At 57.6% G+C, this 27,503-nt stretch overlaps 2 protein-coding genes across 2 annotated transcripts; one reads left to right on the forward strand and one right to left on the reverse strand.

Annotated features, from left to right (window-relative positions):
• Positions 1-627: 627 nt before the first annotated feature.
• OTUD7B (OTU deubiquitinase 7B) lies at positions 628-26,961 on the reverse strand. Its single transcript, XM_062597688.1, has 12 exons — positions 26,893-26,961; positions 16,497-16,622; positions 13,728-13,898; positions 13,306-13,521; positions 10,522-10,623; positions 9,613-9,740; positions 8,515-8,627; positions 7,643-7,770; positions 6,822-6,971; positions 6,496-6,610; positions 4,916-5,000; positions 628-4,378 (listed from the first exon to the last, which is right to left on the reverse strand). Exons 2-12 carry the CDS (start codon positions 16,567-16,569, stop codon positions 3,071-3,073), a joined length of 2,589 nt encoding a protein of 862 aa, XP_062453672.1. The 5' UTR covers positions 16,570-16,622; positions 26,893-26,961; the 3' UTR covers positions 628-3,070.
• LOC134152352 (tetrapeptide repeat homeobox protein 2-like) lies at positions 26,261-27,503 on the forward strand (the record flags this gene model as incomplete). Its single annotated transcript, XM_062597621.1, has 2 exons — positions 26,261-26,376; positions 27,266-27,503. Coding segments are annotated over 2 exons (324 nt in total), but the record flags the coding sequence as incomplete, so codon positions are not given.

Genomic DNA, 27,503 nt, shown 5'->3' on the forward strand with positions numbered 1-27,503 from the left:
CCCCCCGCTCCGCGCATACACACACACCCCGCGGGGGGGGGGGGGGGGGGGGGGGGGGGCCGCAGCCGGGACGCCTGGGCCCTTCGGCAGCCGGGGCGGCTCCGTGACTCATCGCTGAGGCATCGCCGCCTCCTCCCAGCCCCGAAAACCCGCAGCGCCGGGGCCGAGGCGGCGCTGCCCCGGCGGCCGCGGAGGGGCCCAGGAGTCCGGGGCTCCCGGCGCGCCAGGGGGTCCTGGCCCCGGGGCCGCGCGTGCCCCCAAGCCCCATTCCACCCCCCCTCCCCAAACCCGATGCCCTCCCGGGCAGGTTTTCTCCCCAGGAGCCGACAAAGCTCCTTGGGAAGACTCCAGCCAGTTCAAGGGAGCGGAGAAAACGGGAGGGCGAAAACGCCCGGGCGACGCCAGCCTCAAAACGGGGGATTTGGGGCAAAAAAGGGGCTGGCGCACGGGGGTGAAAAACGAAGATTCGGGGACTCGGGGGCCCGGCGAGAGGCAGAGCGCGAAGCCCCGCGGCCGTGAGCGGTCGAACTCTGATTGCTGTCGGGGCACCGAGGGTAGGAGTAAAAAGTTGCCAACCTCGTATTTAATAATTATATATATATATAAAAAAATGCGAATAAACAATTGCAGAATTTATTCAGGTCACTTCGCAGAGGACTCGCGAAAAGCCAAGTCTCCCCGCGCGCCTTCCCAAGGAGAGGCCGGGGCAGCGCGCGGGCGAGCTTGGAAAGGGCGTCGAAACCCCCCGAGCCGCGGGAACCCCAATAAAATCCTCCCGGGAGGAGTTTTCCCAAGGGTAAAACAAACAAACAGAAAAAAAATAGCTTTGCCGTTAAGTGCACTTGTTTGGAGACCACGGGAACGGAGGTGCTGCCCTTTCCCGCGGGAACCCGCGCAGGGAGAAGGGCCGCAGCGCCGGCGCCCTTCCTCGGGGGGACGTGGTGCCCTCGCGCCCCCCAATCCCCCCCTTTTTTAAAAAAAAAAAAGAAAAAAAACAGGTACCAAAGGCAACGCCTGGTCCCGCTAGAGTGACCCCGAAAATACCCGGGGGGCAGCGGGGTTCAGATGCGCAGGGAAAGGCAGACAGCGAGCATCATCTTTCAATAAATAGGAGGTGTGGTTAATAGGCCCTTAGGGAAAAAAGGAAAAAAATAAAGAGGAAGAAAAACAGTTTCACCATAAAGAAAACAAAAACGATTTGAAGAAAAAAAGCCCTTAGCAGTTCTGAAGAAATCCAGGCGACTCCCTCTGGTCAACTCGGCGGGGGGCTTCGGACTCGGGCTACATTTGCGATAGCAGGAGAAACTCTGCGCGCGGTAGAAAAAACTTATTTCTCAAATATTTTCAACCTATCTTTGCCTGGAGCTCAATTCCACCCCCCCGCTTTGATTTTAGAAAAAGCTACAAACTCCATTAACCGCAATACAAAAACCAAAAGCGAACGCCGGCGAGGGAAGAGCCTGCAAAAATCTGCTTTGGGGAAGGGGCGCCGGCACCGCGGTCCCGCTCGTGCAAAGATTGCGGGGCCGGGTTTCCCCAAAAAAATCCAAAATAAAATAAAACAACCCCCCAAATGGGAAACGAGCCCCGCGAGGCGCCCCCCGGCCGGGAAGCGCGGAGGTTCGGGCGCTCCGGCCGGAGCCCCCGCGACGCAGCCGCCTCGGGTAAGGCCCGGGGTTAAGGACACTTCCACCTCCTCCGCCCCTCGAGGGCGGCGGGCAGCATCCCAACGGAAAGGAGTTGCATAGTTTTGCTGCCTTCTGAAAAATAATAATAATATATATATATATAAAAAAACACCCAAAGGGAGTGTTGTGAAGCTCTGACTCATCGGTACAATTCACAATTTTTTTTTCTTTTTATTTTTGCATGGAAAAACGCTCAACCTTGCTCTCTACGCGGGAACGAGTCCGGTTGGGGAATCTATGGTTACCAAAAAAAGAGAAAGAAAAAAGGAAAAAAAAAAAAAAAAAAAAGAAAAATCTGTGCAAACGTTGCAGTGCTAAAGTTAGAGCCCTCCTGCAGGAGGGAGCCGGGGAGGGGGCGCGGGGAGCGCGGTGCCGCTCGCCGCTCGCTTTCCTCGCGTCGCGCTCGTTAGCCCTATTATCAAAAAAAACAAAAAATAGCTTTAACGTTACTCAGTCCGAAGGTCAGTCGAGGGGCTCAGCGAAAACGGAGCCAAGTTAATTCTATTCGGCAGAACAGAGGTAGCACGGAAGTAGCTCGATCAAGTAGGAAGTTATCGCGCGCGAGCGTGTGTCCGTCCGTCCGTCCATCCGCGTCCGTCCCGTCCCGTCCGCGAGCCGGCGGCCGCTCCCGGGCCTCTCCGCTCCTCCGGGTATTGCTGGGCGGAGACGGCCGCTGGAAAGCTCAGAGCCGCTCGGCGCCGCGGCTTTCTCCTTCCTCCCCCCAAACCAAACAAGGAAAAAAAAAATTAAAAATAAACATTTTAAAATACAGTGGAGCCCCGGGAAGGGCAGAGCCCTGAGCCTGCGGCGGAGAGCCGGGCGCAGCGGCGTCAGGGCTCCGGCGAGCTCCTCGGCTGGGGGGAAGGAAGAAAAACAAAGTCCAACTCCAACTCTGCGTCTCTCCGTACCAGCAAAATAAAAAAAAAGAAAAAAGGGAAAAAAAAATAGTATATATACTAAGAGTGTTAAAAATCTCTCAATGAAAAGGTCTGCGGTTTTTCAAGCTCGGTCTGGAAAAGCGGCGTTAAATTGGGTTACGCCGGGCTCCGGCTGAACGGAGCTGGCAGGGCGCTCCGCGTCCGCCTTAGCGGAAAGCTTTGGTCTGGATCCCGGGATCCCCCCCGTTTTCACCCGCCCCTACCGCGGCCGCTGACCCCAGGCGCCCCGGGCGAGGAGAAGCCCCTGGGAAAGCTCCCTCCTCTCTCCGCCCGTCCTGGGAAGGGCGGTCGCGGCCGTCGGCCCCGTCCAGCCAAACGCCCGCTCCCTCCTTCCGCGGACGCGGAGGTGGGGGGGAGGGGGGAAAAAAGGGGGAAAAAAAAAATCTTTTATTGCATTCCCCACGTCTCAGGGGTCCGGAGGGGAGCGCCGCGGGGCGGCCGGCCTCAGAACCTGTGCACCAGCGCTTCCCGCTCCCGCTCTCTGCGCTTCAGTTCCTCTCTGTAGCAGCAGGAGCAGAAATTCCCGGTTTCCGGATGCCCGTAAAAACCGCAGTTGGGCTGCTTGCACTTGGTCTGCTGGACGCCGTAAAGCGCTCGCGCCCTGCTCCTGTCCGCGCTCGCGCCCCTCTGCGAGCCCTCCTGCTCCGCGTAGTCCCGGTAGCCGTTGCTGTGCGGGGCGAGGCAAGCCGGGCCGTCGCGCTCCGCCGGGAAACCGGGCTGCGCGTCCGCGTCCGGCGGCGAGAAGGGAGCCCCGGGCGCCGGGCCCGTTTGGTAGGGGCTCGGCCGCGCCTGGGGGCAGTGCCGCGGCAGCGTGGCGTAGGGGGGAAGGCTGCTGCAGGCCCCCCCGGCTACCTGCCGCCGCGCGTCCTGGCAGCCGCCGGGCTGGGAGCCCTCCGCGCTGCTCACCACGGAGGGCCTGGGAAAGGTGAAGACGCCCGAATAGCTGGAGGGAAAAGCTGCCATTTTCGCTCCTAGCGCCAAATCCGGGCTCTGGATGGCGTAAGAAGGGGGAGGCTGCGGGTAAGCGGGGTTCAGCATCCCTTCCTCGCCCTTGTGCGCGTTCACCTCCGGCTCCAGCTTCTTGGCGGCGTTGCCCAGCGCCTTCTTCTCCGCCTCCTTCTGCTTCTGCTCAGCCAAGAAGCGCTCCTCGGCATCCAACAGGTACCTCTGGATCATCTCCTCCTGGTACTGGTGCCGGCTGCTGGTCTTGAGGTGCCCGGCGAAGATGAACTTGCGCTCTCCCTGCATGGCCGCCCGCAGGATGCTCAGGCTCAGCCGGACGTCGTTGCTGTATTTGTAGGGATCTGCCTGCTTCTCGGGGGCCGCTTTCCCTGGGCAGGTTTTCTCCACAGGAGCCGACAAATCTCCTTGGGAAGACTCCTCTTTGCTGCCTTTCCTCGACTTCAAGGATCCTTTCTTCTTCTTCTCCAAGGTGTCTCCCTGCCCGTTGCTCACGCCTCCCTTGATAGTTTTGCTGTGCATCAACCCACCCATGTTCTTTTTTAGTTTGCTCCCTAAAGTCTTGCCGAAGCTGCCCAGCTTATTAGCAACCGAGTCTGCCCGCCGTTTGTCTTTCTCCTTGTCCTTCTCTCGGTCCTTCTTTGGTTTCTCTTTGTCCTTGCAAGCCCTGCTGCCGCCGTTGCTCGCTGAGCTGCTGCAGACCGACTCCTTGTCGGACTCGCCCGACTCCGCGGCCGAACGAGCGTCGTCTCCGGCGGAGGCTGTAGGCGATTCCGGCTGGGCCAAAGGCGCCTAAAGGAGAAAGAAAACACTATCAACAAGCAAATAAGTTCCTCAGATAGCAGCCTGCAGCTGAAGGTGGAAGGGACAAGCAGCGCGAGACGCCGGCAGCCTACGCAACGCCGCAGCTCTCGGCGTTGAACGGCTAAAGCTTTTGAGACCGCTACGAGCGAGTCCTCCCCGCGGGAGGTCCCAGGGAAGCTGCGCTCCAACCGTGTCTCCCAAGTCGGCTTCTGGCGGCTGCAAATCAACGGTTCAGTGTTCGCCTTGGACCGAGCAGCAGCCGCAGCCGGGCGCCCACGCGAGAGGCCCGCGCCGCACGGCGGGCTGCACGAGGGCTCCGCGTCTCCAACTTCCTTCGCTCTTAAAAACGGGCGCAAAGAGAAGCTGCCTATCTGCTCCGAGCAGCATCGCCGCGACCTCGAACGGCAACGCGGGGAAGCTCACGCGAAGGAGCCCGCGCGAGCCGGCGACCTCGCTGCTGCCGCTGCCCTCCGCGGAAAGGAGGCGCGAATAGTGTGAAAGAGAAAACGCTGCTCGGTTCTTTACCTGCGTGTCGCAAGGCAGGGTGATCCATTTAACATTCATGTAGCTGTGCAGCAAGTGCAACTTTGCTTCCAGCGACAGCGTCACGCTAGAAGAAAACAAGCATTAAAAAAAAAAAATTAGAGCAAAGGTTTATTTTCTGTTTTCCACATTGACATTTTTTAAGACTGTATCAAGATGGCAGCAATATGAAATTAATTTAAGGGCTTTCCAGTACTCAAGCTCAATGTCAGCAGCATGCAAAATACGCAGGGGTCCACTCCCACCTCCAGGAGACGGGGGGCTGCGTGGTTCTGCAGCACGCAAAGGGACAACCGCCTCCGAAATTAATAAATCGCTTAGCGAGTCCGGAGGAAGGGAGGATTAAGTTACACCCAGTATACAAACGCACAGCTAAAGCACAAGTCTATCATGCTGTGAATTATTCAGAGAAGCTCTGTTTCTTAAACGGACTGAAATTTAAAGACCAGATAGTCAAACGTGGGACCACATTTGTATTACGTGCTTTTAAATGCTAATAGGTTAATCTTATCCCCTCGGACCTTGCAACAAGCTGATTTAAATTTCCAGAGTTGCATAAAAGAGAATGACAGCATGGCGGGTTTTTTTGCAAATGCACATGCAACGCTGAGTTGTAGGAAGATAATATTTTCGCAGCCTTCCAAATCTTTCAATTAAATTAAAAAAAAAAGTAAATGAGTCTGTAGATCAGAACCACGTTTGTTTAAAATTAAAATTGACTGCAAATCACCTTATCTGCTCATGAAACAAATGAAAAATGATGTCACAGCTCTAAATAAAGGTAGTTTCAAAATGATTTTTCCTTTCCACAAAAACAACTTCAGGAAAAAAAAAAAAAAGATGTTTTCTCAAAACATTTCCACTTTATCAAAAAAAAAAAAAAAAAAAAAAAAAAAAAAAAAAAAAACCACTTTCCACTAAAAACATATGGACAGAACATTTTCCATTGGCTCCAAAACCTCAGAACAGGGTCTCTGTACCGCACAAAACAGCATCTCTAAGACCCGCTCTGCATTTCAACGCTTCGACCTCGGAGGCTTCTGCACTTCCTCACCCCAAGTCAGAGGACGGGCGAGTCCCGCGTCCCGCTCCCACCGCTGCCAGCCCCCGGCTCAGCCGCGGGGAGCACCAAACCGCGACCCGCTCGCCCCCGGGCCGGGCCCGAGACCGGCAGGGCGCCCGCCAGCCGGGGCCCCGCGTTCCGAGGAAATTTGCTCTCCGAATTCCTGCTGGTTACGCTGGGGACAAAGGCACGGGAACCCCCCCCGCCAGGTTTTGGCGACCGCGGGCTCCGTGGCTTCTCCTTTACGAGCTAAGCCCGGTCGGAAACGCCAGCAGCGGGAGCCATCGCATCTCTGCCTCGCTCAAGGGCTTTGCCCTTTACCGAAACGCTCGCGAGTTTGGAAAAGAAAGAAGTGGAAGGCGTTTCGTCCCTGCCGAACGGGCTCGCCGCCCGAGCACGGACCTGAGCGGACGCGAGAAACGTCCCGTGCCCGCGAGCAGCTGGGGATGAAGCGCCGAGCCGCCCCGGCTCCGACCGTCCCGGCCGCCAGCGAACCAACCTGGCCAGTTTGACGTTGTCGCTGTCGTCTTTTCCCCACTGCCACTCCTTCCCGGGATCCACGGCGAAGTGCACGGGCAGCAGCTTGTGCTCGGAGTCCGTCAGGGGGATCACCGCTGCGCGCGGAAGCCAACGGAGAGCCCTCAAAGCCCGAAGGGGCTGGAGCCGGCGCGCTCCCCGCGAAAACCGAGCATCCCTCGCGCCCGCGCCGTTCCCCCCGGAGCTTCGCCGGGGCCGCCGGCGGCTCGCGGTGCTCGCTGGCGTCAGGCCGGGTCGCCGGCCACGCCAACGTCCCTCCCAAAACCGCTCGGCCCCTCCATCGCCTACCTTGCTCTTTCGCGGGTTCCTTCTGCTCCATGGACACCAGAGCCGAGAAATGGGCCTGGTCGTACGCCAGAACCAACGGAGAACGATGGCATTTGTTGGCTGGGACTTCGAGGGGAAGATAGATGCCTCCGAAGGGAATAGGTGCAAAGGCTGGGAAGAATTCAGCACAGTTAGGGTTTTCAAAAGAGGTGAAAGAATTGCTCAGACCGAAACTGCCGCTCCAGAACAAGCTGGCTCGTTTCACTTCAAGGTTTTACCTGTAATTAATTTGGAGGAGGGAAAAAAACAAAACAAAAACCCAAAAAACAAAACAAAAAAAAAAGAAAGAAAAAAACCCCACCTAAAGAAAACCTAAAATAGATATTTATTTTAAATCAGGAGGTATATAGTTGCAAAATTAACCTCAGTTTTCGGTAAAGCCCCGCTTTACTCCTCCGCAAAGCAGCTTAAATTTGCACATGAAACGATGGTAACCGATCGTATTTTTGTGACAGGAAATTAAGTCTGCTAGTGGAAAATTCTGTATGCAGGGAACGGAATTTCCCTTCTACACACACGCACTCCTGCACGAGGGCAAAAAAGGTAGAAAAAGCCCCACAGAAATGCTCGTAGAGCATCGGACTACGACGCTTAGACGCACGTCTCGCCCCGACGCGAGCCAGCAGGAGCTCAGCGCGCCCCTTGCCCGGCGGGCGGATTCGAGATCCGACAAAAAGGCCCCGTAAAACTGCAGAAAGGGGGAAACGGGCGTTTGGAGCAGAGACGACGGATAAAAGCTCCCCGCGGCGGGGCGGAAGGGAGCGCGCGGGGGTGCGACCTACCTTCTCCCCCCGAGTCTCGCAGCATAGTGTCCGCGACCACCACTACGGGTCTCTTCAACACGTGGGCAAGGACAAAAACGTGAAACTCCTCCAGGCTCTCGTACACCGGCTCTTCGGAGCTTTCCACTCTGCGGGAAAATAATAAAGAACCGCGACCTGACTCGCGTTCCTCGCGGATTTAATCATCGCTTTTAAGAACAGCAAGGGAAGAGGCCTTCACGGGCAGCCTACGAAAGCAGATCACACCGACAGCATTAAGTCTGATCTCGCCTCTGCTTGCAGATTTTAGACGTAGCTCCCCAAATTCCCCCGTTCTAAGGCGATGCCTTGTTTGCAGGAAATACCATATTGCTGCCTGGAGCTTCTGGGAGCCTCTTATCCAAAGAGCTTCCCAAGCGGTGGTGGCTCGGGATGGCTGCAGCGATAAAGCGCCCTTGAAACAGAGCGAGGGAGGGAAGACTGGGGAACTTGTCAGCTTTTGCGCATTATTCTCATTTTGGGCCAGAAGCATGAAGACAAGGGAGAAAAGATCAGTTTTCTGTTCAGCTCTGGGGGACGTGCAGCGTTTCAATGGTTTCCCATAGCACTTCACTTACTTCTCGCTGTTTCTCGTGATCTTTCATCCTTCTCCCTAAAAACGTACGGTGAAAAGAGGACCAAAGCAGCAATCCCCTCGGCTGGCCCCCGCCAGCAGGTCCCTGCTCCTACCCTTGAGTTATCCCAGCTTGTGCATTTAAGAAAAGTATTCTTTAGGGTTTCACATCTAGACACTTTTTTTTCCCCCCCCCTCCTCCCAAGGTGAATTATAACCGCTCAGGAAAAAGGCCGCGAAACGCCCCAGCCCCTCGCGGGCGCCCGGGCGCGCTGCCTACCCTCCGCAGCTGCCTCCGTTCGTGCCGTAGTGGACGCGGGGCTCGCTGGACGCCAGCTTGATCAGCTCGTTCCACTCCTTCTGCCACTCTTCTTCCGTGTAAACAAGGCCAGACTGGACAAGGGCAGCAAAGAAAACAAGAGTATATTTTTAACCAATTTCTGCATATTTTTTTATATGCACAGACACATCGTTTCTCAGTAGACTTATGCAAAAAAAGAATTAATTCATCACACTGAAGAGCACGTGTTTCCAGATCAGTGCTTTAAAGCCAGCAGGGGAGATAATCTGCCTAAAACACGAGTTTGCATTTTTGTAGGTGGAAGTAAACATTTCAAGCCACAGAACGAGAGCTAACCTTTACTCTAACACCAATCCTTCCAGTATTCAGGATGATATACCGTAGGGGCGAGAGACAGCGGAATAGATGATAACCGGACTAATTAAAACACAAGATCGCCTTTAGAAGTTATTTCTCCTCTTCACTGAATTATAAAAAGACGCATTATAACACCCAGAAGATCCACTGGGAGGGCTGCGTGGGTATTTTAACACACTATTAACACTTTGTATTTTTCCAAAGCGGAACGGGGCATGGCTAATTGTAACAGCGGGAAGGATTTTCCGAGCGAGTTTGTTCGGAAAGGAAGAGCTCAAACACCCCGACTTCGGGCAACCGCCTCGATGCTACCTGTAACACCGATTTAGCCTGGACCGTTTCACGCTGTTGCAGGCACCACCTAAATCTCACGTCTCTGAGATCTTTCTGCTTGCGCTCAGGACTCCCGCCACCTCCTATATCCTGAATATTTTCAAGTCCTTTTAAGACTTGAACGCCTCGCAACGCGCTCGCAGCCCGCGCCGCGGCAGAACGTAATATTAAGCGCGGCCATAACGTGCTTGTAATAGAGGGATTTCCCTACCCTATAATAAAAAGAGTTTTGCCCAAGTTTCAAGGCTGTAATTTAGACCAGCGGATATTTCTCACGCCGTGGCATAGCCAAGAGTTGCCCAAAATTCAAGACAGAGACTTTATTGCGACGGGCCGCGCCGTGCCGCGGCTCTCCGCTCCGAGGGCCGCTCCCGGTTGGATTCCTACCTCCTTGTTCTGCTGCGTCTGCTGCCAGCGCCACCTCCGCTTCAGGGCTTCCCTTTCCACACCTTTATCCATCAAGGTATAAAGGGATTTGCGAAGCATGAGATCTCTGTCGTGAAAACCCCACATACCTGCAGGGAGGAAAAGGAAAGACAAAAAAAAAAAATTCCGAAAGGATTAGCAAGGGCTGGCATCGCTCCATCTTCCGCCACGTAACTGCTGAAGTCCTGGAGCCTCCTACAAACCAGGGGATAACTCAACTGTGGAACAGAGAAATGCACATAAAAAAAGTGATGATAATAATTTGAATTAAAGACTATCTCCCTCCTGGGTCGAATGCTGCATGCTGCGCCTACGACGAGCGTTTACACAGCTAGAGGTTGCTAATTCTGCTTTCAGCTGTAACAGATCTCACAGATGCAGTAAAATATTTGCACAAAATTTTGTATACACAAAAAAGAGTCACGTGCTACTTTACATCAGCTCTAGACCGATCCGTCCGGAGGAGACGAGACCTGGTTAAACGGGACGACGGCTTCGTCGCCCCTGAACCGAGCTGGCCGCGCAGGGGAACCGCGCGGCTCTGCTCGCTTCCAACTCCAGACGCCCCAAAAAATTCACCGCGGTCACGCTCCCCCGGCTTCGGTCCCCGGCCCCCGACTCCCGGGTTCCCCAAAGCGCTCCGCGATTTCCCGCTCCCTCGGGGAGCCGGGCGAGGAGAGGGTGCAGAGGCCCCGGCCGGGAGCCCGTTTCCCCTCCCCGCCGCCGGCCGTGGGAGCCCCGGCTGCCCGCGGCGGACGGACAGACGGACGGGAGGCTGCCGCCGCTGCCGCCACCGGGTCTCGGCCCGGCGCAGCCGCTTCGCCGGACCTCCCCGCCGCCGGGGCCGGGGCCGCGACGTGGAGCTCTTACCCAGGGAGGCGGCGTGGAGCAGGCAGTTGCCGTCGCCCGTGGTGGCCAGGGGCAGCAGGCGCTGGCAGCTGGGGTCCACGGCAGCCCACCAGTTCAGGCGACCTGCGGGGGAGACGCCGGAGGGTGAGCAGGGGCCGACGCAGATCTGCCCCGAGAAAGGAGGGGGGGAAACCAGCCCCGAGCGCCAGCGCCCTCCCAAACGGGGCCCAACAACCCTCCCAGCTTCGAGACTCTTTTTCGTTTCTTCTGGTAACCGAACGGTTGGTTTTACACCCTCTAAAACCAGCAGCTTTGGGGTAACACAAGGCACCCGAACGGCGGCGGCGGCGGCGGGGGGCACCCCATCAGCTGCGGAGCTGACTGCAGTTTGACGCCGGTAATTTCTTTTCTCAGCAGCAGGAAAGGAGCCCGCTGGAGCGGAGGAGCGGTTAGGGCGCGGGCTCGGGACAACGGCGCCTTCGCTACAAGGCCGGGCTCTTTCCGCGGGGAACGACCCGTCCTCTCGCCCCCCCCCCGGGGCCGCCGCGACGGCTCTGCCGTCGCCACCCGTCCCTCCGTTCGCGCGGTTATCGCACGACTCACTTTTCCCCCCCCTGCTGAATCACGGGGCGGAGGTGAGCAAGGAGGATCAGAGCCTGGAAGGGGGTTAAAAGACAGACCAAGAAAGGGCAAAGAGCGGCGAGAAAAAGCAGCATCTACGGCGAAGCGAGCGCATTTGTTAGCTCCAAAATCAGACCAGGAAAACACAGATCACTCATCGAACTCATCCCCTCCACAAAAAGTCCCTGCTGAAAACATCTTCGTTTCAAAACCCGGCAGCTACAAGAGGTCTGAAGGCCTCTCTAGCCCCTGCTTTCTCCCCAGACAGCAAGTTTCATGCAGTATCTCAGGAAGCGCGAGAACTCAGCGCTCACCCGCGCACGGCGCGGCCCAGCGCAAACCGCCCGCGAGCCTTCGGGGCCAGCGCGGAGCCAGGCGTCAGCGGCCAGGCCGGCGACCTACGGGCCAGAACGCCTGCCGAAGCCTCGCGAGTCGGACGCAGCGAGGCCAGGCCAGAAAGCTGCCCGAAGCCGGGGCGACACGGCGCCGAGCCAGGGACGGCCGCGCACCGACTCCTCGGATTTCCCGTCCCAGACGCGGCACGTTTGCACTCCGAGAACGGGGAGCCTTCAAGGGCAGCGAGCGACGCTCTGCGTAGCCAAGACACAGGGCCAGGCTTAACCCGCTTAGGTTTGGGGCAAAAAAAGCCGAAGGAGTAGGTAGGGTCAAATTCTCCGTTCCAAAAAGGTCTTTTCATACAGTTCTGAGCACGTTACAAGCTTTCCAAGCAGACGTCGTCACGATTTACAGTCGCTTTAAAGCTTGCTTGCTCCGCCACAGTGGTGTAAAGGGATCTTTGGATACGATGAGAAGAGGATCTTAACATTTATTGGTCTATAAAATACTTGCTTAATACCCTAAGGACAGCACATACTAGATTAATAATGGAAGTCACTGTAGATCACAGCGCCGCACTCAAAACTCGACTTCAAATTAAATTTGCAGTGTTTTACGTGCGCTGTGCAGCCCTCTATTAAAAGATAAACGCTCATTTATAACAAACCCGCACGCATAATGCGGATACGCTTTGTCTTCAAAAGCCACGTTACAAAAATCAATTACTTAACGCTAACGCCATCCCGGCGCGCGGACGGAAGAGCGCAGCCGAAGGGCCCGCCGCAGCCGCCGAGGAGCACAGCTCTTCCTCCGGGCTCGCGGACCTTCCCACTAGACACGTAACACGCTTCACGTAAATAAAATTCAGAAAGCAGTCAGGTGAATTACAGTTTCTCAAAGCACTCGGCTCCATACCGAAAATGAGATCCTAATCACCCGAAAGCACCCGCGTTTCTCTAAAGCGGAGCTTGGGCTGAACCACAGCAATCCGACACCCTGCCGAGCCTCCGGGCAGATGCAGATAGCTACGTTTTATTTGCATCAGACAGGACGGCTTCACCGCCGAGGAACAGCACCATCGCTGTAACAGGATCGCTCGGATCGAGTGTTCATTTCCAAAACACGAGAATATTTATTACAGGAACACTTCAGCAGGCTAGGGCTAAAATTCGACATTAAGAATATACTTTATCTCACGAGGAATAGTTTTCTAGATACGCGGGCCGGTGCCAGAACGCGCAGGACATAGGTTGTTCTCTGCCACTACACAGCAACTATTCAGGAGGAAAAGAGTACGCTGGAAAATAAACACGTCCGCCTGCATAAGGTGGTTTCTCTCCCGGCACGCGGAAAGTCAGCGGACAGGTTTTCCTGCATTGAGGCAGCAAGCATACAAAAAAGCATCGTGACTCTCATACGTCCGTAATCGCTTCTAACATTTTTTAAGTGGTGATCAGCTGCTGCAATAGCTCTTCCCCCCTCCCCTCCTCCGTAACGCTGAAGAGCGGTGCAGGAGATAGGGGATCTCAGCTGGCGAGATAACGCGATTTTTTTGAGCGTTACCATTCACCTGCGGGAGAGGCGACAACACGTTACACCTGCGTTTCGCCCGCGGACAGCGAACGCAGCAGACTCTTACTCAGTTCTTGCGCCGTGCTATAAAAAAAAAGGGGGAACGGGACCCACCGCAGACGGGCACCCCCGTAACGCGCTCAGGCCGCCGCAGCCCGAGGCCCGTACTCCAGCGCTCCGCGGTCGGCGCTGCCGCAAACCGCCGCCGCCGCGCTCACGCTTTTATTGGCGTCCAGGGGGAAAGCAACGGCCCGCAGCTCGCGGGGCACCGCTCACCAGCCTGCTCCAAGGCCACCAGCATCGACTGCTCGATGAGGTCGCGCTCGATGAAGCTGCGAAACTCCTCGGTGTACACGGTGAGGTCGGGCAGCTGGAAAGTGCAAACGGGCATCTCCAGCAGGTGCTCGCTGCTGCCATTGCTGGAGACGTGGGAACGGGCCAGAGACACGATGGTAGAGCTGGCGTGGGAAATGCCTCGGGACAGGCGTTTCTCTGGAGGGAAAAGGAAGACAAAGCACGCCTGAACCGCGCAGAAGAGGCAGAGCTCCCAGACGCGAGGCGTTTCTGAAATCACTGCCTCCAGCTGGCACGTTTTCGGCTGCAAGACCCCAAATTGCTCCAGGCTCCAGAAGGAAAAGCGACTCGAGAGGTATCGCTTCCGCGACGCGGCTAGCCGGCCGCTCCCGGGCGACGCTCACCTTGCACGATATCGTCCTGCCGCTGGAGCGGTGGCCGCGCGGGCCGCGCCGCCTCCTTCTCGGGGGCTTTGCAGCCGCGTCCTTCGTTGAAGGCGTGCGGCAGGTTCCCGGCGTGCACTTGCCTCAGCTGTTCAAAGTCGCTCAGGGCCGCGCTCAGATCCCAGTTTTTACCTGGATTGGAAAAACAGAAGCAGGCGGTCACCGTCACGCGGAGGAAAAAACAAGTTAGCTCCCAGAAGCGACTAAATCCGCACTAGAAACCGACCCCCTAAAAAAGCGTCGGGTCAACGGAAGCGGGTTGGAGGGAGGGTTTGCGCGCAGCAGGCACGCGCAGAGCTTCGAGGGAGCCGCTGCTCCCGCTCGGGTGCCGGACGCCTGCAAACCCTAAACAAGACCTCCAGCTTTGCCAGGCTAGTCAGCAGCCAAACCAGTTTGCAGGCAGCCTGTGCTGGCTAACCAAATAAATTATTCAGCAAAACAGCATGAACTTAGTGGGGTTGAACAAATCCTTTCCACTTTTAATACTACCCAGCAAAGCCAAAATAACATGATATATGTTAATACGCTGCAGTCTTTTAGTATGCAATAAACTGACCTTTTAGAAGACACCATCTTCTAAAGGCAGGAATATACAGCAAGGAAAGCCCACCACATGGCTTGCATTTTTGGGAAAACTGTGATTTTTATGAATACTGTTAATCTGGGCTCTTAAATTAGGAAGCTAGCAGACAGTGCAGAAAGAAAGCCAACTGTATATATAGTAACGCCACTACAGGAAAGATATATAAACTGCCAGCTGGTTTAAATGATGGGTCGTGGACAATAAGAGCAGCCATCATGTCTAATTTCCAAAAGGAAACACGCTTTTCAAGTATTTCAGTTCCGCTGAGGGATGCAATTTGCAGCATTTAATGACTGACTACAAACGGTAAGTTATTTTAGGGCTTACCTTTTAGGGATTTTTTTTTTTTTAATGAAACAATGAATCAGGATCAAGGAATGCGAATGACCTGTCAGACTAAAATTAGATTCACTGTCACATCAGTATCTGCCTCCGCCTGTAAGCAACAGGAGGGCACGCTAGTGACGCTGACCTGCGGCTGCTTGTATTTACCTGCCGTCTTCGCCAGCAGCTGTTCCAGAAACCGGGAAAAAGTGGCAAACTTTGGAAAGCCTACATGAAACAACGCGAGGCCTCATAAATCCCGGTATTTACAAGTCACCTGCCAGCACCGGGGAAGGGCGCGTTTCACGCACTCGGCGCTAAACTGCTTTTTGCAAATACAAGACGGAGGTTACACCCGAGTTATGGGTGCGCCGGGAAACCTCTGCCCAAAGCAGGTTTCCTTGGCGCTCCGGCGATCCGGGAGGTTCCTCCCCAAGGGCACAAAAAGCCGGCAGCGGAAACCTTCGGCCCGCGACGCCCGAGTCTTCGTCGCCCGAACGCGAGATGCTCTCAAAGAGCAGCGGCTGAACGGCTTTGCCAGCCAACGCTCCGCACTGCTCCGCAACCCTTTAGCTTTCGCGCGTATAAATACGTTGAAATCTTTGGCAGTTAAGGCAATTAGATGCAACGGCGCTCGGGATGCGGGTGACAGGGCCGACGTCAAGACCTGCAGGCTGCGCAGGGAGGCGCAGAGATTTAAGCCGCACACCAGACAGCGACTTTGCTCGAAAGGCACGTTAAACCCCAAAGACCCGCAGAAAACGCCACTCGGCGATTGCTCGGATTTCGCGTCTGAATCGTTGCCCTCATACAGCACATCTTGTTCTACCTGACGGCTTTCAGAGCACCGCACGGCCCCACTAACACGCACCAAACCCAGAGAAAAAGTCTCGTCGTCTTCCCTCACTTCCACATTGTCAACGCTGCAGAAAGGCTCCAGGAAAAAATAGCAGCACGTTATGGAAATTAGGTTAAAAACCACCGTTGTCAAACTAAATCAACAGCCACGGAGCAGAGCGGTAGGCAGAGAGAGAGAGATCTGCTTTAACCTTCTCCTGCTGCAAGCGTAAGTATTTCTTCAGAAAGATAATATTAGAAATGCTCACACCAAACAAGGAAACCTAAAACCAGAAACCAGAACACAACGACACCACAAAACCCACAGCTTGCCAGACTTCCGCCGCGACGGCGCTCGTTTGCGAAACGAACGGGCGACGTCCCGAAGCCGGCAGAGCCAAGGGGGGCTTGGAAGAGGACGAGCAGCCGGCGCTCGCCCGCGCCGCGAGCCCGAGAGGCAGCCGAGGAGGAAAAGCAGCGCAAGGGAGGTGGAGCGAAGCGCCGGAGACCCAGATCACACCAACGATTTCGGCGCCTCGGACTCGTCACGGCCGCAGCGGCCGAAGCGGCAGCAGTCGGAGGAGCCGGCGCAGGCGACGCGGGAGCGTCGGCTGGTCCCGAGTTCAAGCAACGCCGGATGCGACCGTAAAAATCACCGGCGCCGGGCGTCCGTCGGCCTTCCCTGGGCGCCGGAGCCGGGGGGGAAAGGGCAGGAACCTCCCTGCCCCCTCCCAAGCGAGGCCAGGGAGCCAAAAGCAAGTTTATCCCCACGCTGTCGATTTGCAACGAGAAAGATCGCGCGCGCCGAGCCGCTTGCAGGTGCCAGCGAGCCCGGGCCGAGGCTGCAGGGAGATGGCACTAAGCCAACCCAAGCCGCGGGCGCTTGCCGCCGAGCGCGCAGCCTCCCCGCGGGCGGATCGCGACGCGCGGCGGGGGCGCCCGGCTCCGCGCCGCTCGGAAAGCGACGGCGGCCCGCGGCCACTCACCTTCGAGCAGGTCTCGGGCCAGTCCCGGCTCTGCCCCCGTTGAGCGAACAAAATCCGACAGCACGACGTCCATATCCGAGGTCGCGTGCTCCTGGAGCGCTCCCGGATCAGCACCTCGGCCTCAATCTAGGAAGGAGAGCGACAGCGGGCCCAGCTCGCGTTACGCAGCGCGCAACAGCGAGCCGGGGGCCAGCCGACGGCGGGCGCCCCGCTCCCCTTCCCCGGGCGGGGAGGAAAATAAAATAAAATAAAGCAAAGCCCTCGGCCCCGTCTCGGGATTCCCCGGCCGCCCCGGCCTCGGAGGAGCTTCGCTTCCCAAGCCGGCGGACAAGTGGCCTAGAGGAACGACCCTTCCAAGGCTACCCAAAAACATATATAAACGAGTCGGCCCTTTTTTCAAAGGGGCTCAAACGCGCCGGTCCAGCTCTCCAGGACGAGGAAACCGTGGCAACCCGCGCTCGGCTTCGGCGGGTACCCGCGCGACGGAACGGCCCCGGCCCTCGCAAACGCCTCCGGCCGCCTTTTGCGATCTCGAAATACCCTCCGGATCCGCCTCGCGAGGGCGGCGGCGGCGGCGCGATTCAGTCCTGGCCTTTCCCCTTGCACCCTCTTTCCACCCCTAAAAAAAAAACCAAATAAATCACCGCTGCGTTCGCTGCCAGCTTCCCAAACCCAACGCGCCGTAAACCCTTGCGATAGCTAAAGCCTTATCTCCTTCCCAGGAGGGAACAAAAAAAAAAAAACAGTCCAGCCCAATATATTTTATGCAAAGCTTAAGTTTTAGGAGGTCCGGAGACGTGCAAAGCCACGCGCAGGTGTGGGCGCCGGCCGCGCACCCGAAGCCTGATTTACCGCATTCCTCGGGGCGGAGAGCAGGAGCAGCGCCCGGCCGGGCCGCGGCAGCCCGAGCGGGCGGCCGCGTTTCTGCGGGTAGAGGGTTATCGTTAGAAACCCCCCTTCCAGGGGGGCTCCACTCTTAAGCCGCGGTTTGGCACACGGAGAAGAGGGGAGCGAATCCACGCGGCCGGGCGACAGAGGCGTTGGCGCGCTGAAAGCGGAAATTTTGGTATTATAGGTGGGACAAACCTGTTTGCTTTACTGGTGCCTCAAAAATATCCTTTTCAGGATTATTCCTAAAGACCGGCAAAACTCCCCAGCGGTATAGCAATTCCCAAATGCAATTCCCAAACATGCAGGCTTTGACCTGGAATTTGCCGGCTTTCTTGGCTTAACACCACTTTGACCAAGCATCATGCTCACTCATTACACACGTGATGCATGAAGTTTTCGTGCACGCAAAAAAGCAATTTAATATCCTCCTATCGCGGCAGCGACCTCGGGGGCTCGCGTCATTTGAGGGCGATCCGAAAAAAGCGCGTTCGGACGTCGGGCAGGGATCCGGCAGGCGGTTCTCGTTCCCGCATCGAGGGTGCGGAGGGGACCGCGAGCCACGGGCGGGCTTCTGCGCCCCCCAAAATACCGGCAGACGAGAGCTGCAGGGACGGCGACCGCCGTTTCTACCGGAGAACTCGGCATTACTGGAACAAAAGATAAGTCTTCCTTCTGGCAGGGGAAGCATTTAAAAAAAGAAAAGAAAGAAAGAAAAAAAAAAAAAAGAAGTGTACGCAGCAAAGCTTGCCCTTTTGGAAGGGAGGAGAAAAGAGCAGCGGCACAGCCTACGCCCGCTAGCTCCCGGCATCGGCAGCCGCTCGGAAAACTCCCTCCCGCGCACAAACGTCAGCGTCTCAACGCTGCGAGGCAAAACACAGATGGAAAGCTCCACGTCCAGAGGCACGGGAACGAACCGTTGAAAGAGATTTATCACGAGGGCTTGGAAGAAGAAACGTCCTCTCCCTCCGTGTTTGGCTTTTAAGGTTTTCTTTTCGTTGCTTGCTTATTTTCCCCCTTCCAAGCGCGGTACCTCCAGGTGCTCTCGCCGCTTGAATAAGGTTGTTTCGGGCGAGGAAGCTGATCCACAAGCGAGCTGCCTCCCCACGTCACGCAGAAAAACGTAACGAAGGAGACGCGGTTAGGATGGAAATCAGGCTTTTCTACCGCCTCTGCGATACCGGCAGTTACCCGCGGGCCACGCCAGCAGGCGAGCCGCTCGAGAACTGCGGAGAGACGTCCGGAGCGCACCCAACTCGGATGCAAAACCCCGCTGGGAGGGAGGACGCGGGAAGTCCTCTAAATCAGAGCGGCTTGTCTTTAATACTGTATGGATCCTGGGGATAAGTGTGCTTTTCTGTCCCTGCAGAGCTGGCGGTCTACCCAATTTAACGTACATCTTTGCTACAAACCTGAAATACCGAAAAAAGCAATCGTATTCCATCGTACGCTTTCTTTATCACAGACAGCACATTTCTTCCAGCTCTCCCAGAAATACTTCAGAGTCAGTACTTAACAACAGACATGCTATTTCTCAACTATTTATGTTTTTAGCTATTCCAGCAGGAAAAAAGGCTATTAAAAGTAACGGTTTTGCACATTTGAAGCTGCCCACTGCTAAAGTTTTTGTGCGAAATAAAAGCTGAACTGCAAAAATTGCAACCCGTAGCACTCACGTTCAAGGGGCAGTGTCCAAACTTCCCCGTTTCCACCAGCGCAGAGCCCCAAAAGCCCTCAAAATCGCCTTAATTCGCAGAGGTTTATTTAATTTCGAACGCCTCTCCTGCCACCTAAGCACGGCCTGGAATCGAGGCGGCGCTTCCGCGCGGAGGGCGAAGCTGGGCTTAGGCAAGCGGCTCGCGGGAACGCTCCGGATCCGCTCGATCCGCCCGGCATCTCCCAAGGTCCCTTCCCGACCTCTACTTCTGCTCCTCGTTCCCGACGGCCTTTGCCGCTCGGATCTCCGGGCAGGCACGCAGAAGCGCCGACGAAGCGTACTTTGCAAGAAGGTCCCTCGCTTTTTCCCCCTCGTTTTCCTCCTGGCAAATTAATTGTAATTATGCCTTAATTGCATTTGCACCCCAAAACGTTCAGAGCGTGCACTGCCAAGTGCCTCTAACCAGCAGGAAAAAAAAAAAAAACAAATCTCGATTTAAGAGGGGCCAAGCAGCGAGGCTTCCTTACCGACTCCAAATTAAGACACGCGCCTCGGACTTTCGAAACACTCCTCGAGTTTAAACACGGGGCAAGAACGCTCTCCAGCAGCGCTCCGCGCGCGGTACGCCCCATCATCTCCTTCAAATCACTCTTTGGCCAGAAGCAAGAAACTTGCTTGCTGCTTTTGGCAGCGGCAACCGCGCCGCAGCCCAAATCACGCCGGATCGGGGCTCAGATGCAGCCAGCGGCGGCCGCCAGTCGCCCGCGGGTAACCGCTTTGCCTGCGGGCGCCGGGCCCGGAGCCGTCCGGGGTGACGCGTAACCCCGCGGGCCACGTACCTGCGGCGTCTTGGCAGCACCCCGGGGAGCAGCAGACGCGTTTCTGCTCAACGATTAACCTAAGACGGAGGAGGACGGGGTGGGGGGGAAAAAAGGCAACTGCCAGGCTCACCCCGGGCAGACTGTCCAAAATTAAAAACCCAACTTATTTGCTAAAACGTGAGATTGCTAAAAACACTTCTTCCTTTTTACCCCCGGGACGCAGCGTGGGCGGCTCTGTCCGGGCTGGATTCGCGTCTCGTTTGACCTCACGTGAACGAGGTTTCCACGCAACGCAGATGTGAAAGGCACGTTACCAACCCGACGACTGAACGTTAAATAAGAAGAAACTTTTCGCTGTGCATTGACACGTTCCCAAAGCTCAGGGAAGAGGCGCCCGGCCGGGAGGCAGCAAAGCCGTGCCGCTTGCAGCTTTTAAGCTACTTTATCCTCCTTTACGTCTTCTCACGGCTTGCACCTGCTTAAACCACGCCGGAAGCCTCCGAGGTGGCAGGAGAGCAAGTGCTTTGACGGACAAGGATCATTAATCTCATTAATTAACAACCTCATCGGAGCGTGCTGCAAGGAGCTGCCCTCCACGAGGAACGGCAAGAGCGTTGAATTCGTGGAAGATTTCCCTCCCAACTTCTCTCGGTCAAACGTTTTGGAACCATACTAGTATTTTAGCCTGGATGCGCCCCTCATTTGCTTTTTTTTTTTTTAATTTACTTTTTTTTTTAATTATTTTCCGTTGCTGCGTGTGATGTTACGGACCCCATTTTTCCAGCACGCAAAAGCACGCTTCGGAAAAACGATCCGGCAAACCCCGAGGCGGAAGCAAACCCAGAGCAAAACGCAGCTACGTTTAAACGCAAGCGAACGAAAGGCGCGAGCCAAGGGAGAAGGTAAGAGGGGAGACGCCAACGAGGAGAAAAGCTCGACGGCAAACAAACCTTCGCGTGGCGTCCGCCCCGCCAACGCGCCGGCGACGACTGCGCCCCGGATGTTTTCTTTAAGCTGGGCACGAGCGCTCGCTCGGAAAACCGCTGCGTCCTCGACGGTTAGGAGCTCCCGACGCGTCCTCCGCTCGCAGATGCGCGTGCGAAACGGCAGCGAGCGGAGCGGGAGTCGGGCGGCTGCTTTCTCGCGCCGCCCGATTTTTAAAGCCTGCGTTTGAGACGGACTCTGGCAGCTTTCGGGTCTCCGAGGATTATGACTTTCTTCCCCAGAATTTACTGTATCCCCCCCCCAAACGCATGTTTGCGGTGCAAATGCTCCCAGCGGGTGACTCCCACCCGCTGCGCAGGTCACGAGGGTAGAGCCCAAAATATCGGGCTTTCAGCGCGCAGCAGACGAGCTCAGGGGCAGAGCAGCAACGCGGGCGTCGGAGAGAAAAGCCGTCCTAAAAGCGGCTCCTGTTTAAGGACGGGCGCGCGTCTCGGGGAGCTCCTTCCCCGCGCCATCCCAACCTCCCGCCGGCCACATCTCACGGGCCCGGGATAACGGTGGTACCCCCGAACCTCGGGGAACCCGTACGTCTTCTCGGGGCGCCCCGGCACAGCGCTTCGGACGCGCGGCGCGGCGCCACCGGGCGCTTCGCTCTCCAGGGGCCTCCCAATTCCGAGCGCCGGCATGGATAGAAATAGCTTTTTAAGGAGAAACTAAAACACCTACCCCATAGGGATGTCACAACCTTTAGTTAGCTAATGCTTGTAAAATGCTATAAAAAGATTAATTAAGCCTCGCCCTTATGAGACACCAGGAAGAATTCACTGGCTTATTCCAAAGGCAGAGGGCAGGGAAGCGCTACCCAGGGAAGCGCGGGTACGATGCCGCCCGCATCGCGTTGGCTTTAGCTAACGCCGACTCAAAGCTAAAAAAGCTGTAATTATTACCCCTCCAAACGAACCGTTCCCAAAACGCGAACAGCCACGGGGCGTCGCTTAAGTCAACAGAAGCGAGGAAAAGCCAAGAGGCAAAGTCACCGAAACGCCCAGCGCTTACCCGCCGCGCGCGGGCGCTTCGGGCCGGAGCTGGGCGCTCCGCCGTCGGCACCGGAGCGTTTCGCGCAGCTCCTAGCGAACGGTTTCGCTCTGATTTACCGTCGTTTTTATTGTTCTCCTGTCCGGGAAGGACGACCGAGTTCAACGGTGCTGGAAACATTTCACCTTGTTCTGCTCTCCTCTCCGAGCCCGCGTCACGAGCGGGGGCCTGAGGACATCAGCAATAGTTAACGCGAGAGATGACCATCGTACGAGCCCCTTTTTGGCCAACAAGGGTCTTCCAGCGGTCTGATTTTCCCAATCACCTCACAGCGACGTCCCCAGCTTCGCTTTTGCAGACTGTTCCCGTCTTTAGGCTTGGCACCAAATCAGACCAGCCGATACACGCCAGCTGCTTTATCAGTTATGTGCAAATACAAGAGGAAAAACAGAAGACGCAAATTTACAACCGTACGCTCGCCGCCGCTGATAAGAGCCGTCTGAACGGCAAACGTTTAGGAGCCACAATAGTTTGGCTCGTGCAATAGGCCTGCCCTGTTTTCCGTGGGTCAGTCTTATCGAGACCAGCAGTGCAGCCCGAAAGCTGGAGTTTTGGCGCAAAAGCACGTTGAACCGAAGAAGAAACGAAACTCAGTATTTATATATTTAAGCAAGTGCTGAAACGCTGCTTAAAGGAAGACGAGCTCGTACGCCGAGATGCCCAGCGGTCCCCGCACCAGGAGCCGAAGCAAAACCAAAGCGGACTGCCGACGCAGGACCCGGCTCTCGCAAGCCCCTGAAGGATGTCTCGGTCTTAAAATAAAATGGAAGTAAGAAACAGGTGTCCTCCTTCAGCACTTCGGCATCCGTTTCCTGTTCACGCGGGGCAGCAGGACACAACAACCAAACCCGTATTAGGAAACTTCACAGTTTTGGCTCAAGGAAAACGTTTCCTTTCGCGTCAAAAACACAAGTGCTTCGCTCTGTCCTTCGTTTTTAAACCGAAGCTTTTAAGTCAACATCATAAAAGTCATCGGCAACCAAAGACAACTTTCACCTCCGTTTCAGGTGCATTTAAATCCTCCCTTTGCACTGCATGCATTTTGCTTTTAAACAGGATTTGGGCTAGGTAGGTGCGTTTCCCAGCCTAGTTGCAGAAATCCGCATTTCTCAAGATTTAGGCACGGATGTTGGCGTTCCCACGTCACGCAACGCTGCAACGTCTCCCGTGGAGCGCTGCGCTGTAAGATTACACCGAGCAGCCATGAGTCACGCGTAGCTCTGCGCTATAATAAGCTTGATCCTTACACAAACAGTATTTCTTGCTCGGCCACCACACCCACAAAGCCAGAGAGCGAGTGAAAGCCGCGCATCCCAAACCGCCCCGCGGGGGCCGGCGCGCCTCCGACCTGCTGCAGCGCCGCGCGCCACTCCGACGTCCCCGTCCGGTTTCCAAACCTAACGGTCGGGCCGCTCCTGGATTCGAGGGCGAGCTGTGCAAGAGGAAGGTCTTGGCGCCGAGCGACTTAAGGCACGTTTTGCTTGAGCTATAAGTAAGGAAAAATCTTCCTAATCTTCAGGCTGTTCCTCTAAAGCTTCAGCACGCAGCGCTCGGAATAACCAGTTTGTCCTCCCAGCGCGTTACCGGCGCAAAGAGCCGCCGGCCAACCCAGACGTAACTCGCGTTAAACCCAACGGGCAACCGCCGAGGAAAAAGCTGCACGTTCGAGAACCGTGAACGCGCCGAAGCGAAGCATTTAACGCCGTCAGCCCACGCAAGCAAAAGTAAAGACGGCAAAACCCCGCAAACGCAGAGCGGCCCGCAGCTCGCTCGCCTCCTCCGTCCCTCTCCGCGGGGCGGACGGCAGCATCTCGGTGAAAACCGCTCGGTTAAAGCTCGTTATTAACTCAGCAGCAGCAAAACCAAGTAGGGTTTTTTGGTTCCAGCATCCCTGTTTTCCCATGGTGGCTGGCAGAAACTGAAGAGCCATGTTCCCTGCCCTACCAGATCGGGCAAATTAAGAGACACCAGGGAAAGGAACGAAAAGGAAGCGAAGTAAAATAATTAAGCGTACCTCAGCTTCATCACCGGCGGCTTTCGGAGCATAACGGGGAAAAATAATCAAGTATACTTAACCACATAAGCATTCTGGTTTGCAAAGGGGGAAAAGGCAGCCGAGAAGGACGCTGGAAAAGCGGCAGCTAAGCCAGGGTTGCAAGGATGCTAAAGAAAGCTTGTGAAACGTGGCCGTTTCCACACGCTTAACTTTCTCCAGGTGAAAGGTGCACCCTATTTTTAAGGGCTATGATCACCTGTTTCGCCGTGCTCTAAGTACAGCCTTCCTAATTGCACCGTCCAGGCTATTTTACAACTTCCTTTGAAGAAGTAGCATCACAGGGCAAAAAAGAAAAACAAAACCTCAAAGCCATAGAAAGGCAGAAGCCAGCCCGAATATGCTTGGCACAGCCTCACTAACGCCCAGGCCCTTCCCACCCCACCACTGTTATTTATCAATCGCTCTTTCACGACGGTTTGCGCTTGCCAGGACCCTAACTTTGCATTCCAGAACTTCCCTTAAGGCAAGGCGACCGCTCAAAACCCGACGCGGGCCACGTATTACGTTAAAAAAGCATCGTCCTTACGGCCTCGTAATTAATAAGGACAATTACCGAGCACGCACGGCCTAATTTTTTGCAATGTCGTCGCTCCCACCCGATTTTAATTTGCAAGAGCGCCGAGCCCGCGCCGCTCTCGCCGGCCTCCCTCCGCGAACCAGGCCGCGGGAGGTGCCGCCCCGCTCTCGGGCGCCGCGTCCCTCCTTTGCCAACACGGCTTGCCGACACCGGAGGATCCCTTGCGTTTCCCGAGCAGAGGATGTTCTTCTCGCCGAGCGGCGGTGACGATTTGCCGGCAGCAGAAAGGAGCTCCCTGCCCGTGCTCCCCACTCGGCGCAGGCCGAAGCAGCGCTGCCGCGTGTCGCTGTGCCAACTGTTTCCTTTAAGCGGCAGCTTTTGCTAAACTTTATAATTAGCATTGCTGAGCTTTTAAAACAAACAAACAAAAGCCTATTTCAATTAAGAAAATGTGCCAAGCAAAAAAAACTTGCATGATATTTTAAAGGTCGAGAGAGCAGCCTGCTCTTCTGCTGCAATACAAAGAACTCGCTCACCCCAGCGCGCTGCTATTTCGGAGTCAGCGAGAGCTGGACACCCTGCAGCGGGGAGCAAACCCCAGCTTCAAGAACCTAAACGCAAACCAGAAAGCCCGACTGCAACGTGTGAACAGGAGCGTCAGCGAAATCAGCCCTCGCTGTTCAAGCCAAGGCCTGGAAACACGCGGCGGGGGTAGAGAAAAACAGAATCGACGCGGTCAGCAATCGGACACGAATGATTCACACCACCCAGTTTTACTTTTCCAGCTGCGTGACTTAAGCTGACGATAACTTCTGCGTTTATAACTAGCCCAGCAACCCAAAGTCGAAAATCATACCCGCCGCGTGCCCTCGGCACGTCTCCGCGGGCAAACGCGCCGCGTAACTAATAGTCACGCGCACCGCGCCCCCGGCACGATTCAGCACGCATCAGCCCCTTTTACAGACGGATAAACCGAGAGGCTACGGATATTCCCGGCGGAGACGAACCACTCCGCCTCGCCGGCGTGGCAGGCAGGTGCCGCAGGCTCCCGGAGGGATTCCCGTCCCGTTCACGTCGAGGGACGGGCCGCACCTTTCCACCGCGGCAAAGCCCCTGGCGCGGCCGAGGGCGGCGGCAAAGCGCGCTCCTGCTTGCAGACGCGGCATTTAAAAGCCACGCGGGCTTCCAGTTTGCAAACGATAATCCTGTTCGGTCGACACCAGAGGAAATCAACTGGATCAAAATTATTTGGTACCAAACCACTGCAAGTGAGAACATTTTTAATAACCTAGGACCCAGGCTGGAAGCCAGCTGCAACTGCTAACGACTTCGCCCTGCCCGTTTCGCCGCAGCGGCGATCCCCGGCGCGAAGGGGGGCTCGTCGTCCCCTCCCCGGGGCATCGCTCAGGTCTAAATTATTTGGCTCTGCTGCACAAGGCCAGAGGTCGCGGTGACGGAGGGCAAGGCGCCCCGCGTTCCCCCCGACCCGGCCCGGGCCCCCAACGCTCCGGGCAGGAATTCCGCGGCTGCCTCCGCTCCCGAGCCGCTCCGGCGCGGCGCCTCGGCGGGAGAAGAGCGGAAACGAGCGGCAGCTTCGCCCCGGGAGCCGCTAACACCGGCCCCGTCCGGGCGCTCCGAGGGGCCCGGGATAACCCGGACCGGAGGCAGCAGCTCCTCGGCCGACGGACCCGACCGGGCCCCGGGGGCTGCCCCGGCCCCCGTCGCGTCCCCCTCCCCTTCTCCCCGCTCCGGTCCCGGTCCTCGCCCCCCCTGCCCCCGCCGGCTCCGGTGCCCCCACGCTGCCTCCGGTCCCAGCTCCGCTCCCGGTCCCCCCCCGCCCCCGTCCCGGCTCCGCTCCCGGTCCCGCTCCTGGTCCCGGCTCCGCTCCCGGTCCCCGTCCCGTCCCGGCTCCGCTCCCGGCTCCGCTCCCGGCTCCGCTCCCGGTCCCCCCCCCTCCCCCGGCTCCTGTCCCAGCTCCGGTCCCCCCCGCCGGCTCCGCTCCCGGTCCCGGCTCCGCTCCCGGCTCCGCTCCCGGTCCCCGTCCCGTCCCGGCTCCGCTCCCGGCTCCGCTCCCGGCTCCGCTCCCGGTCCCCCCCCCTCCCCCGGCTCCTGTCCCAGCTCCGGTCCCCCCCGCCGGCTCCGCTCCCGGTCCCGCTCCTGGTCCCGGCTCCGCTCCCGGTCCCGGTCCCCCCCCCCGGCTCCTGTCCCAGCTCCGGTCCCCCCCGCCGGCCCCGCTCCCGGCCCCCGGCCTCCTCTGGGAAAAAGTTTAACGAAACCGGTAAAACCGACCCGCGGGCGCCGGGCCGGGCCCTGCCGCCGCCGGGCGCGGGGCCGCCTCAGCGGCCGGGCGCGGCGGGGGGCAGGAAGGCGGAGGAGAGGTGGGAGGGGGGGGGGGGAGCGCCCGCGGGGCGCGTTACCTCGGGGCGGCTCCATCCCGCGCCGGGGCCGCCGGGGCCGGGGCCGCTCCGCGCCGAGGCCGCGCTCCCGGCGGGGGCGCGAGGGGGAGGGGAGCGCGGGGTGCGCCGCGCCCGCCCGGAACTCCGCGTCGCCCTCGTTTCCGCCCGGAACGCTTTGCCGGGCGCACGCCGCCGCCCCGCCCCCGCCCCGCCCCGCCCCCGCCCCCGGCTGGGCACGGCTCAGCCAATGGCTGCACGGCGCCGGGCCCCGCCCCTCCCTCACTGCGCCTGCGCGTGGGCGGGACCCCGCCTCCCGCGCCCGCCCCGCCCCCCTCCCCCGCCATCCTGCGCGCGCACCCGCGTCTCGCGCGTGGGGTGGCCGCGTGCTGAGCAGGGGGGCCGGAGCCGGGGCCGCAGCGCTGCGTGGGGCCGGGAGAGTGCGCGTGACCCCGGCGTGGGGCCGAGACAGTGCGCGTGACCCCGGCGTGGGGGCTGCAGCCCTTGCGTGGGGCCCGGATAGCGCGTGCAACACCTGCGTGGGGCTGAGATGGTGCACGCACCCCCTGCGTGGGGGCTGCAGCCCCTGCGTGGGGCCCGGATAGCGCGTGCAACACCTGCGTGGGGCTGAGATG

This window comes from Rhea pennata, chromosome 31, assembly GCF_028389875.1.
Source record: "Rhea pennata isolate bPtePen1 chromosome 31, bPtePen1.pri, whole genome shotgun sequence".
In the NCBI taxonomy this organism is placed as follows: domain Eukaryota; kingdom Metazoa; phylum Chordata; class Aves; order Rheiformes; family Rheidae; genus Rhea; species Rhea pennata.